This window comes from Leptinotarsa decemlineata, unplaced genomic scaffold (assembly GCF_025532065.1).
Source record: "Leptinotarsa decemlineata unplaced genomic scaffold, Ldec_3_MD MMD2_tig00026369_RagTag_RagTag, whole genome shotgun sequence".
Taxonomy (NCBI): Eukaryota; Metazoa; Arthropoda; class Insecta; order Coleoptera; family Chrysomelidae; genus Leptinotarsa; species Leptinotarsa decemlineata.
The window spans coordinates 4,719,915-4,733,918 of NW_027412709.1; the positions used below are offsets into that span (position 1 = coordinate 4,719,915).

At 36.9% G+C, this 14,004-nt stretch overlaps 1 protein-coding gene across 1 annotated transcript in view; it reads right to left on the reverse strand.

Annotated features, from left to right (window-relative positions):
- Positions 1–12,081: 12,081 nt before the first annotated feature.
- LOC111508593 (uncharacterized) overlaps positions 12,082–14,004 on the reverse strand; it is a 95,920-nt gene continuing 93,997 nt past the window's right edge. Inside the window, exon 5 of the mRNA XM_074185210.1 lies at positions 12,082–12,981. Coding sequence (XP_074041311.1) covers positions 12,659–12,981 — 323 coding nt within the window. The 3' untranslated portion in view covers positions 12,082–12,658. The remainder of the gene's footprint in view (positions 12,982–14,004) is intronic.

Here is a 14,004-nt window from a genome sequence, read left to right on the forward strand (position 1 = left end):
TTTGTAAGATACACTATCATAATTTCTTGTACCGAAAATGTAACGTAAGATTGATATTTTTTGACCCATGTAATTTTAATAAAATATTTTCAATGGACACGATTAGGGTGTATCATCCTCATTCATTTACATATGGTTGGAAACGTAGACACTTGTCGAATATTGATCCTAAATTTGTCGCTCTTGAAAAATTTTGCAGAGTCTCAACGCTCACTTGATTTGTTAACATGTTGTATTTTTTCCAATTCTTTCAGAACAGAATGAATTTCGATTTTCTTACATTTATTTGTTACTTTTGTGCTTTTGGAAATGACAACAGTTTTTTCAACGACCTTTTTTTGTTTTTACACATTGTGACCTATTTTCCAAGAAGTTTTTCATTGATTCGAAAGCATCTGTAGAGAGACCACTATACTTCAGTATTATATAACTTACAACACATACTACAAATATGGAGTTGTAAGAGAGTAAAATTAGATGAAACAAAGTAATACAAATCATAAAATTATGAAACAACAAAAATTATTTGGTGCTCCGGGCCGACTTCATTGATTCCAGTGGCGCATTTGCTTTTTCAGCTGCAGAAAAATCGGGAAAAATCTGCAGCACCACATCATCTGAAGATCTTGATCTGCTAATGTCTTCTCTTTTATGAAACAAAATGTAGCGTGTCTCCAGAGGCGCCAATAAATTCGAAACATTGCCAGAACACTTTGTGATACGACTATCGTCAAATTTGAACCAGTCCGTTTCGTCTTTGACCAATACGTAATGTTATATATTGGGTAACTTAGTGGACTGTTTTAATAGGTCTTTGAAAATTATCGAGTAGTTCGTTCTGTTCAGTGGTGCTAATGAATGAAAATTAACTAACAATAATAATGATATCAAAAAGAGAGAATTTAACGTGTCTGTGATTTCCTTACCTTGATTTTGGTCACAACGGCACTTGAGGAATCGGTGAATAGAGAGAGAGAGAGATAAGAAACTGCACTTTTCCAGTACAACTGCAGTTTTCTCGAACATTTTCGGTTCTTTCTCCGGAATCGAATCTTTTGTCTATATGTTCTTCCTCTCGCGGCAGACAGAAAACCACAGTCTTCTCGCAATAAGAATATAAACAAAAAAATGAAAGCAAAAACTCTACTTAATCAGACAAACACACTATACAGGGAGGTGGTGACGATACATACCGCCCACCTAAAATGCCGAGGCATTTTATTGATTATTTTCGAGTGGTGAAGGGCAAAGCTTCACCACTGACCGTTTGAGCAATCCAGTAGGAGTTTTTACTGAGGCAACGCGTATTATTCCGTCTGTGCCCGGATAAACTTCAACCACACGGCCAAGTTGCCAACGTGAGGGAGGCATTGAGTCGTGCTTAATTAAAACCATCGTACCCAGTTCAATGTTAACAGTGGGATCAGTCCACTTGCCTCGCTGGAACAAGATATGGGGATACTCTTTGCTCCATCGCGACCAGAAATCTTTATGTAAATGTTGAATCAACTGCCATCGTGATAGTCTATTTAACGTGACTTTGCCAAGCTCTTCATCGGGGAAAGCATTCAGCGGTTCCAGAGTTAAAAAATGACCTGGAGTGAGAACGGACAGATCATTAGGGTCAGAGCTGATCGGACACAGCGGCCTAGAATTCAAAACTGATTCTACTTGGACCAATAAAGTGTTGAATTCTTCGTAGGTAAGAAGCTGATTTCCAAGGACTCTAGAGATGTGATTTTTAACTGACTTGATACCAGCCTCCCACAATCCACCGAAGTGAGGACTAGAAGGGGGGATAAAACTCCACTCGATTAGCTCTTGTTGAGCAGCAATATGAAAACCTTTGAGGATTCGAGAAGCTCCAATAAAATTAGTCCCGTTATCACTAAATATCTTTGTAACCCTACCACGTCGAGCAATCAAGCGCCGCAGAGCTGCCAAAAACGTCTCGGATGTCAAATCTGTCGCCAACTCTAAATGGAGTGCCTTAGTCGCAAAACACACGAAGAGGCAAATATAGGCATTGTGGGTTTTCGCACCACGATGTCGACCGAGAGTTATGGAATAGGATCCGCCGAAATCGATGCCAATGCAAGAGAATGGTTTCATCTGTGACACGCGTAATGGAGGGAGGTTTCCCATTGGAGCTCGGGATGGAATGGGATTTTGTTTCCAGCATGTGAGGCACTTTGAAAGTTTCTTACGGATGGTGCGTTTCGCAGATAATATCCAGTATTTCTGGAGTAAGAGAAAATACAGAGTTTGGAAACCAGGGTGGAAATATTGGCAGTGTACACTTTCGTTGATTAAGTCGGTTAACCGATGTTTGCTGGGTAATAATAACGGGTGTCGTTTGTCATAAGTGAGTTTGGAGTGTGTAAGACGACCACCTACTCTCAAGAGACCATTTGTGTCAAGAAAGAGATTCAACTTGCGGAGTGATTTCTCTAAAACTTTTCCACTGAGTAAGGAGAAGATTTCAGAGTGGAACACGTGAGATTGGATATGTTTAACTAGGGAGAGTGAAGCATGATGGAGATCTTCGAACGTGAGGTAAGACAACTTTCGTTCGGAAGGAGGAAGCTGACAATTATGAAGGAAACGCTTTACATAAGTGACAATCCTTTGAATTTTGGTGAAGGAGGAATACTTTTCTAACAGGATATCGAGAAAATTACTTTCTCTTTGGGTGGACAAAACAGTTTTTTTTCTTTCAGGAGATATTCTGCATCTAACTCAGCGGAGCTAACCATGGAGGGCCAAAACGTCGAAGGTTGGCGAAACCAAGTAGGCCCCGCCCACCATTGGGAATGATCTATTAGCTGGGATGGAAAAAGGCCTCGAGATGCACAATCAGCAGGGTTGTCTTTTGATGGAACGTGATGCCAAACTTCAGGGGAGAGCTTGTCTTGAATTCGACTTACGCCGTTACTTACGAAAGTTTTCCATTTATGAGGAGACGAACGTATCCATGACAAGGTTGTTGCTGAGTCTGACCAGGCAAAAATATTGCTTACGGGAATTTGTTTGTCAAAAATCTTTATAACGAAAAAAAGGAGATCAGCTAGTAGACAAGCCGCAGAGAGTTCGAGTTTTGGGATAGAGAGGGTTTTAAGAGGAGATACTTTGGATTTTGCGCATATCAGGCTAACGCGTATGTCATCCATAGTTTCATATCGACAGTATACAACGGCCGCATAACCATGTTCACTGGCATCAGCAAAGCCATGCAGGGTACAGGAAAAAGAAGAGGTATGGAATAGAAAGCGAGGAACGCTAATGTTTGAGAGAATTGGAAGGTCATCCTTTATCCGATTCCAAATGCATGTCACTTCCGAAGGAGGATTTTCGTCCCAGCCTATTCCTAAGGTCCACAAATGTTGAATGAGCCTTTTTGCAAAAAGAGTAAGAGGACTAAGAAATCCCAAGGGGTCGAATATCCTGGCAATTTCGGAAAGTATATTTCGCTTGGAGCAAGGTACTGACTTGGAACATATAGTGAAAGAAAAATGATCAGCGGAAGCATTCCACTGTAAACCTAGAACCTTTACAGTTGAATCATTATTAAGATCAAGCGAGGTAGAGTTATTCGAAACTTCTTGGGCAAGTAAAGAAGTGTGATTACTTTTCCATTTGTGAAGCACGAATCCTCCTCTTCTGAGCAACGAAATGAGTTGAGATTTGAGACTTTGAGCTTCTTGAACTGACTGGCAACTTGTCACGATGTCATCTACATAGGAGGAGGTTTTTATGGCTTTAACTGCCAAGGGGAATTCTTCACCTTCATCCTGAGCAAGCTGCAGAAGGGTTCTTATCGCAAGAAAAGGGGCCGAGCTCACTCCATAAGTGACAATATTTAGAACGTATTTCTGAACTGGCTCGTTTGGAAAGAATCTCTATAGAATTTTCTGATACTTCCTATGCTGTATGGAAAGGAGAATTTGACGATACATTTGACGAATGTCTACCATGAGAGCGATACGATTCATTCTGAAATTCAATAGGAGAGTAACCAAGTCACTCTGAAGCTTGGGTCCTATTAATAAAGTATCATTGAGTAATACCCCACCTGTGGTTTTCACAGAAGCATCGAATACCACTCTCAGTTTGGTGGTAGCACTTTTTGGTCGCAAAACACATTGATGTGGGATGAAATATTCATCAGCGTTATTGTATGTTTCTGTTATAGGTGACATATGGTGTTGAGAGAGATAATCCCGCATAAATTCGGAATACTGTTCTTTTAATGAAGGATTTCTATTCAATTTGAGTTCGAGAAGATGAAATCGTCGGAGAGCGAGTTCTAGAGAATTAGAGAATATAGGTGCATTGGCTCGAAAGGGAAGTGAGACTATATATCTGCCTGAGGCTGTTCGGGACACAGTTTTAGAGAATATATCTTCACAAACAGAATCTTCAGGAGAGGACTTACATATTCTTGGGACTTCCCCCAGTTCCCAAAAACATTTGAGTGTTGAGTCGAGATAAGGATTACAAGAGCAATGTAAAGATGTGAGTAATTCCGAACTAGAAGGGTTGGGAATTGATCCCATGAGAATCCAACCAAAAATGGTATGAAATGCGTTGGGTTCGTTATGTTTCCCAGGCCGGCGACCACTATTTAGGATCAAAGGAAATATTTCGGCTCCTAGAAGAAGATCGATTTCATTGGAGATGTTGAAATGAGGGTCAGCAAGCTTGAGGTTCGACAAATGAGACCAAGACGTAACATTGAGGTCATGACTAGGCATTTTATTACAAACCTTGGGTATTACGATGGCATTCAACTTGATAAGAGGTTAAGGGCTAGTGCACGGGCGAATCTGCAGGGAGACTGCTTTAGAAGCTGAGGAATTCATTTCATTTATACCTTGGATGGAGAGGAAAATATTGAGTTTTTGATTATATAATCCAAGACGATTGCAGCAACTTTGGCTTATAATGTTGATTTGTGAACCTGAATCGAGGAGGGCACGAATTTGTTGATAGTCACCGCGGGCATCAAGAACTTCAATAAGAGCTGTTGATAAGAGTATGGTAGTATTCATGTTCGACGATTGACATTGAGAATGAGTTGAGGGTTTGATGTTCGTGAAAGCAGAAGAAGCTTGATATTGTGGTAGATTATCTCCTACAGGAGGCAGAGATGAGCTTTGATCTTGATGAAGTCGATTTATGGAAGGAGCGGTGATGCCAAAGTGTAACAAAGTATGATGTGTCTGCCCACAATTAAGACAGTGTGATTTTGAAGTGCAATCTTTTATCACATGTCTTGAACCGAGACAGTTGAAGCACCATCTTTTCGTTTTCATCATATTAAAGCGATCCTCAACATTCAGAGAGATGAATTGTGGACATTTGTAAATATGATGATTGCCATCACAAACTGAACAGATCACATGTTTAACCTGGGCGTGAAACGATCTTCTGGGGGTAAAATTGGAAGATGAATTTTGCAAATGTGTTCTGGCTTTAATATCGGGTTTAGGAATTTTCTTCTGTGTGCAATCGAAAGTTCTATCTAAGGCACTAGATTGTTTTAGCACGAAATCTCGAAGGTCATCAAATGTCGGTATGTCATCAGAACCAATTTCAATTTCGAATCAACCAACTGTATTTGAATCTAACCGCCGTACAAGCATATTAAAAAGCAAAAAGCTCCATTGGTCTGTAGGAAACCCTGAATTTTTCAGAGCTGCAATATTTTCTGTGAACGTGTCTACGAGTTTTCTGAGATTTTGAGAGGAAATATTATTATCAGGGATTCGAGGAGCATTTTCTAACTCGAGATAGTGAGCATTCGCAAGGAGTCTTTTGTTTTCGTAACGTTTTATCAAAGAATTGTATGCTACAATATAGTTTGCATCCGAGATAGGGTTAAATTCATCTATGTTTTTCAAAGAGGAGTTATCATGGACTAAACTGTTGAACATGCCAATAAAGGTTTTCCATTGCTTGAAATTGCCATCAAATTCAACAAGTTCGATTTTTGGCAATCTCACATGACTCATTTCGGGTGGACTTGGGTTGTTTACAACATCGACTGTATTGAATTATTGAGAAAAGGTAGATTTTGCTGCATAATAATGCTTGTAAAATCCTCTGGATAGAACTTCAAATTCCTCATTGTCATATTCATCCACTGAAATGAGGAGTGGCAAAAGAACTGCATTATGCTTTTCAAAGTCTTGATAAATATTTTCTAAGTGCGAACACATTGATTTAAATAGAGAATGAAGATCCACAGACGTTTTGGCAGCTTCTGCTATTTCAGCAATATCGCTCATACGGTCTATATAAATTTGTTGAAGAGCCTGACATTGTTTTATTTTATTCGCGTTAGCCGTCATCTTGAACTACCACTGAATTGCTAAATAACACGCTTCAAAATAGCTTGATAAATAATCGTACCGAACAAAATTATTCGATCACACCTCGTATATTGAGAATCAATATCTCACCTCTAGCAAAAATTCCAAGTATTAAATATTTTTCAAAAAAAAAAAAAAAAAAAAAACAAGTAAAGATCGGATGTGAAATTAAAAAACAAAACGATAGAGAGGTATTCAACAGAACGTTGACTTCTTGTGTTTTTTGCCAACAGGAGAAAATTAAATGTATTTGTCTTAGAACTAAAGAGTCTGAACAAAACGAACAAACGAAAATTTTCAAGAATTCACAATATCCGGCTCGTATGGACCATGTTATATATTGGGTAACTTAGTGGACTGTTTTAATAGGTCTTTGAAAATTATCGAGTAGTTCGTTCTGTTCAGTGGTGCTAATGAATGAGAATTAACTTTTGTCTATATGTTCTTCCTCTCGCGGCAGACAGAAAACCACAGTCTTCTCGCGATAAGAATATAAACAAAAAAAATGAAAACAAAAACTCTACTTAATCAGACAAACACACTATACAGGGAGGTGGTGACGATACACGTAATAATGGCCATATTCAACGCCAGAACCACAGTGAACAATGACTGCATGAAGATTACAATAGTGTTCCCCTAGATTGAAGTGTTCATCCATTCCGAACATTTGTAAGAGTTTGGTGCTCCCGTCAGAGGTTGAGTCACGTTTGAAGATCATCAGTGTAATTAGATTGACTGGTGCCTCAGATACACTTGTTTTCTTATAATAGTCAGTCAGTTTGGTGCATGTTTGGCAATACAGTTGATCATCACCCGTTGAAAGTTCAATTTTCGGATGATTCAACAATAAGATTTGCACGGACTGGTTATCATTTATAATGGGGAACTCTAGTTGTAGTTCCAAAAAATCACATCGTCATTGCTACCTCATGAACATTTACTATGAAGTAAACAAGTTTGTTGTCCAAACGAGTATCTAGTGGACTTCAAAGACTTCAGAAAATCGCTTGGTGGGAGAGATGATACATTCTCACGAAACTGCCAATTCATGAACAATTGTTTGAGTTTGGTGAATAAGTAGAAAACATTCTCGTTCATCGTTGAAACTTCGTTCTTGAAATTCTTCGTCATGAACAACACTTGTAAAATGCTATTCATGTAGCAAGTGTTTCCTAAATGGACACCAAAAGTTTCAACCGCTACTGGATGGAACAGATAGTTGTTACCAAGATATTGGTATTGTTTTCATTTCAATTTTTCCCCAGACAATGTTGCAAATCCAGGAGACTTAGAATTTTCGGCTAGAGAGGAAGCCTCGACGCAAGGGAAGTTCCATACCACAGTTTTACTGTGATATTGATATGACCAGCTGATGACTGATTCCGTTGAAAGCTTTAAAATAGCTGGAACGAAATCTGTCTGTCTATACATTAACATTATCACTATTTGAAAGTGGCAAAATAAAATTGGAATAAAAATTAAATAGATATTTTTTCTCATAGGTTTCTCATGAAGATTTACAACTTTTTGTGACCTGGAGAGAAACCCGTTGTTGAGAAGTACTCATTACTTTTTCAGTTTCTTGGCCAGGTACCACTCCTTTTCCTTTTGGGCTTATTGATACTATCTTGAAAAAGAATGATGACAATTGTAAAAACAAATGATGCAAAAAAATGTGTCATTCACTTACTTCTCCCTACTGAAGATACACAACTGAAATCACTCTCGTTTAAACATGTACTCAGTCAAACCAACAAATCCCACACACCAACCCTACTCGGCCCTGAAATGAGGTATTGTATGCTAAGCACCATGAGTTTATTATCGATACCATTGTCTTTTACTTACTTTTCTTAAATACTGAATATGTAACTCTACTGTTTGAAGACGCAAAAGCAAACTATTCGCTGTAGTGCAATTTGGACAGCCTCAAACTATAAATGGTACACTAACCATGAGAAAATGATACTTTGATAATAACACCAATGCCAACCGTCATTTTAAACCAATTGTCGATTTCAAAGCAAAGCTGGCAAGCGTTAAGGGGCAGCCGCTTTCACAGAGCTTCGACTGCCGCGTGTTACACTTTAGTTGACCAATGAGAAACGTTTACTCCAATACTTCACTTCCCCATTTCTCTGTTGTCAAAATCTGTCGCTTTGTAATTGAATAATTTCAAATAAAAAAAGACAAATAGGATTAGAATAAACCGATTTATCAATGCAATTGATTCATTTACTGGACCATTCGAATTTTTTTGTCGTTTCCAATATTTGAAGCAATTCATGAGTTCAAAAACTGGTTGAAACTATAAGGCTTGTATACATTAGGTTATGCATTCGTTTAAAATCTTATATTTTTGTTTTCAATAATATCGAATTATTTGAATACATCATCATAAGATAATTCAATATTCCAGTAATACACCGGATAAAATATTTCGAAATATACCCTGGGGATATATTCTAAATATATTCCATATGGTATATTCGATAGACAATATTCTTAAAATATTCACGGGAGAATAATCCATTTATAGACATTATATGCACATTCTCTCGGGAACAATCCTGCCATATTCATTCAAGCATATTCTATGAATATTCTACGTTGCTTTTATGATATGATATTCCATGATTATCTGGTGAGGTGTGGGATGAGTAGAAGTATCAGTAGAGGTGTTACCTGTAAAAATTTTCAGGCGTTCGGGAATTGTGTATCAAGAAAACAAGAGTTAACAATATCAGTTATGAATGGTGATATTCTAGGACAGCATGAAATGATCATCTTTATGTTTATATCATCAGATCCAGTTGACTCGAGTATTCCCTTCCAAAAGAAGTGGAATAATGAGATGTTTTGTTCATTTCGATCGTAATGAGTTGAAAATGAATCATCAACAGGGCTATCATTGAGGGAAAATTGCAAAATTATTGCTGAAAAAAATTACGCGGGCTGCCGCTGGTCGTCGTAAATCAATTGTGACGTGGCCAAGATCACACTCAACTCGACTTGCACTTGGCGATTCCGCGTCGCTTAGAGATACTTCCAGTTACTTTCCTATCGGCTCCAGATACTTCGATTACCATATATAAACGCTAGCCATATCCAAATCAAAAAATCTAGTGGACAGAACGGTACGAAGTGATTTAATAAGACGATAGACATATGAATATCAGTTTGAAGTTTCAGTTGAAGTGTTCAGTTATATTTTTAGTGTAGCAGTGAAATAAAGTTGAGTCAAGTGTAGTAAATTATTGGCAAATCCATGAGGGAAAACGTAACAATATTCATCAACTTCGTTTGGATCATACGATTGAACAGTAAGAGACGTAACTTTCGTGTATAAATGCAGTTTACCCAGTTTTTTTGGAGATTTTCTTCTTGAATTGCCGCTATTATTATTGAGGCAATAGGTGGTCCTGTTCAATTTTGGTTTTATTCGCTTTATGAAATGCTTCATCTCCCAATTCAATCATCTTTCAGATGAAGACAGTTAACCAGGGAGGTTTTATGTGTTTTATAAAAACGACATGCAATGGTGCTAGTGCATCAAAACTATTCAGCAACAACGCATTATATGTATATGATTGTATATGTACATGGATTGAAATTTCGAATGGCGTTCAACGCTCCACCGGTGACGTACGGTCGCACATTCCGACGAAATGAAAAAGTACCGTTCATTTTTATTGTGTTTGAGAGACCGCGCTATTTCCTCTGGTACCTTCCTAGCTCGATATCACTTTTTCAGTGGAGGCTGACGTTTGTAGAAACGTCAGCTTTATAGTAAACATTTCAAAAACAGTGCCACAGACCAATATGTTGGTCTGTGGCACCGTACGTCACCGAATTGCGATGTGGAAAGGTAGACCGACAACACCAATATCGTATGTATATTTTTCATTGGTAATTGCTAATTGTTTTCTCTCATATTTATTTATCGTGAGTCGAAATTATGTTTTTATATTTGACAATCCTAAATATATTGATCATATGAAATTAAGTGATTTTTATTATTAAAGAATAATGAGGCCGAACAAAAATGGCTGCAGCAGTTGGTACCAGAGGGTTTGCCGGACTCCGAAACAGAACAGTCCGATGATAGAAGTAATAATGACGAACGAGACCATATTGAAAGAAGAAAAGATGATTCAGATACCGAGCAAAATCATGAAGAAGAACCTTATGAGGAAGAAAATGTTATAGAAACAGAAAAAGCAGAATCAATAACATCATAATCATCTACAAAAAATTACTTTACGGATAGACCAGATAAGTTATACTACACAAAATGGAAAAAGCACTGTTCCCCAGTATGAAGATCCGGAAGATCTTCATACTGGGGAATCAAGAGATCAAAGAGTATTGTTACTCAGTTACACGGAGTAAAACAACCAGCTAGAGATCTAGTTGACCCCGTAGACATATGGCGTACATTTTTCGACGTTTCTAGTCTTGAAATTATCGTATCGCATATAACGTGAGTTTTGGATAAGGGAAATATTATAGAGACACTTATATAAAACCAACAGATATCATCGAAATTGAAGCTTCAATTGGTTTATTATACTTATGTAGGTACATATTCGATTCGATGACCACTGCACAAGACGCGACAACGAACCAGTGACAAGTAGCGATCATCCGGGAGGTTTTCCAGAAGGTTGTCGGTAATTACAGTATGGGGTACAAATATTTTCGTTATTAGACGCTGAAATGTTATATACTATGAATATGGAATTTTACGTAGGTAAACAACCGCAGGGTTCTATGTTTGAATTAGCAACTTCCCTATAGATGGCGTTTGTAGAATGCTTATGCCAGTTAGGTAGTGAAACAGACGAAATGTTACCACAGACAATTAGTTTACGAGCGTGAAGCTTTCCACTAAACTACTGGATGAGCACAAATTAACATTATTGAGGACAATGAGAAAAAAAAGACAGTTGCCTTTTGAGTTTGTGAATGGTTTGAACCGTCCTGTTTGATCAAGTATTTTTGCATTCCAAATAAATTATACTATTGTGTCCGACGTTCCAAAACCTGAAAAAAACCTTTTGCTCTCATCCTCAATGCATGATAGAGACGAAGTTGATGAAGAAAGTGGAAAAACTATAATAATTTTGGAATTAAATCATATGAAAATAGAAGTGGACATGGTGGACAAGCTATCAGCAAACTATGACATGGCACGCGATACAAGAAGTTGTATTTTATGATTTGCTGAATACTAGCAGAATAAATGCATATGTCATACATAACTATAATGAGAAAATGATATGAACCTGAGAAGGCATTTTCTAACGAAACTTGCAATTGGTCTTACTGAAAATCACTTAAGAAGAAGACATACTAATCACCACCTGCCAAGACCTATAAGAACAAGAATAAAAGAAATATTGAAAGTACCATCGAAAGAGCTGCGACGAGATCCCAATGAACCAACACGTACAGGGCGTTGTGTAGAATGTACATCCCGACAAAACCGCAACACTAAATACTTCTGTTGGTTATTTAATGAGTTCCTTTGTCTAGAGCATTCGAATATGGCTATTATAATCATTATTATTATTTTTATATATACTTCTTATCTCACCTCATTCTTGTGCATTCTATGCATATGATAAATTCGAAGTATTACAAGGATAAAGAAGGACTCGAAAGGAATGAAAATACAATTTTCAATATGAATTATAAATTTTAATGACAAAGTATTCAACAATTTTTTGGAATACACATTCCACTACTCTGATAACGACAATAAATAATAACTAAGCACTCACATGAAAACGACATCGAACATACTATTTTGCATTGACAAACAATTTAAAATAATTTTCAAAACATTTCTATACGAATCTGACGCAACTGGACCCAAATCAAAATGAATAGTCGATAAGACGTATATTTTTAATAATGTGTTCATGAACTCATATAAATATTCAATAAACAATCAGGAAATTAAGGGTTTAGCAGAGCAATACCTTGGTAGCAGTGAAGTTATATTGAAACGGCCACTATAAATTTATAAAATTTTCAAGACATTCATTGAAATTAAATGAAATCACTTATGAACATGTTTTTCCACCATAACTTTATTCTTAATTTAACCAGTGGAATCTTTATACATTTTCTGCTCATCTGATCCTTGACGTTTGATGAAACCAATAAATTTTGACACGATCAAAATATTCAGAAGATGTTAAATGTAACAATCATCAACTGCAAAATCATGATGTTTTCTAACTTATTCCGTTTTTACCTAATGTAAGACATTTTCATTTCAGATAAGATGAAGAATATAAATCTATGATATCCTGCCCATAGATATCTGCTCGATTTGCGTCTTTTGGAGTAACAGACTCAGTATTTTGGAGGATGTGCGTTGTTTGGATAAATTCAGGCTGAACAGGTTGAGGTTGCTGCATCAATTGGGAAGGATCAAGAGAAGAATAAACTGGTTCCTGATGTGGTAACTGTAGAGGCGATGGTGTTGCATATGCGTTCCTTGTCTTCAGTGGTCTTATTGGAAGAGGATCACCAAAACCTACTCGATTGGGAGGAAGATATTCGTAGCCATTCTGATCTGTTGGCAACTGACCTGTAGGCAGAAAAAAGAAACGTTGGATGCAATCCTTTATTTGAAATAATTCTCAAGCTCTGTTTAGGAAAAAAAAATTTTTCAGACTCAGTCAAGATAAAACTAAAGAGAAAAATATTGCATCATGTGGTTAATGAGGAAATTCAGCACTTGTAGGTCTTCGAACTTTCAAGAATTTTTTTAATGATTGTAGAAATTCATAAATTATTTGAACATCAACAATGGTATAGCACCTATCACTTCATCATCATCTAAGTCAAAACTGAATTCAATGAGGTTTGAGAATGTCTCGTGAATTAATGAATATATAAAGATAATTTTTATATTGTCCTATGATTTTGTCCGTTCTATTGGATACAGTAATTTCGTGTTTGTTGGAAAATTATTTTTGTGATTGCTGGAAAGTGCCAAATATTGTTGCTTCACTACAGCTGTACTATAGCTTACTGAATCTCGTGGACGATATTGAAAGAGCTACTACTGTTGCAGTAAGAACAACAACAGCAATTCTCATATATGTAGATTGACTATATAGCATCTGATACGGTAAATCGCCAGATAATGCTTTCTATTTTGCACTTTTGTGGATGTTCACCAATCGTTATCAGGTTTTTAACGAAGTGGAGACTGAACGGAAAGGATACTTGGACCTACATTCACTATATATTCAAATGACACCTCATCATCCTCGAAAATCTGTTGAGCGCCTTTTCATGTCGATAGATGATAGCTGAATGAACTATAGATGAACATTTGGTTAAATTGGTACGTTAAAATATCATGAATGTATGATATAGTAGAACTCTCGTTCTACATGTTGTGGAAGATCAAAAAATTTGGTCTTGTATCGATTACAGACCTTATGAAATCATAATCTCCATTGACTCTGATGATAATATTGTTTTTCAAATAGCTGTATTTTTACAAACATTGTTATCGACATCACCAAAATAAGATTGAGTGATATTGGATGTACGGACCATGCATGGTTCATAGAGATGTTATTCGTATAGAAAAAATGCA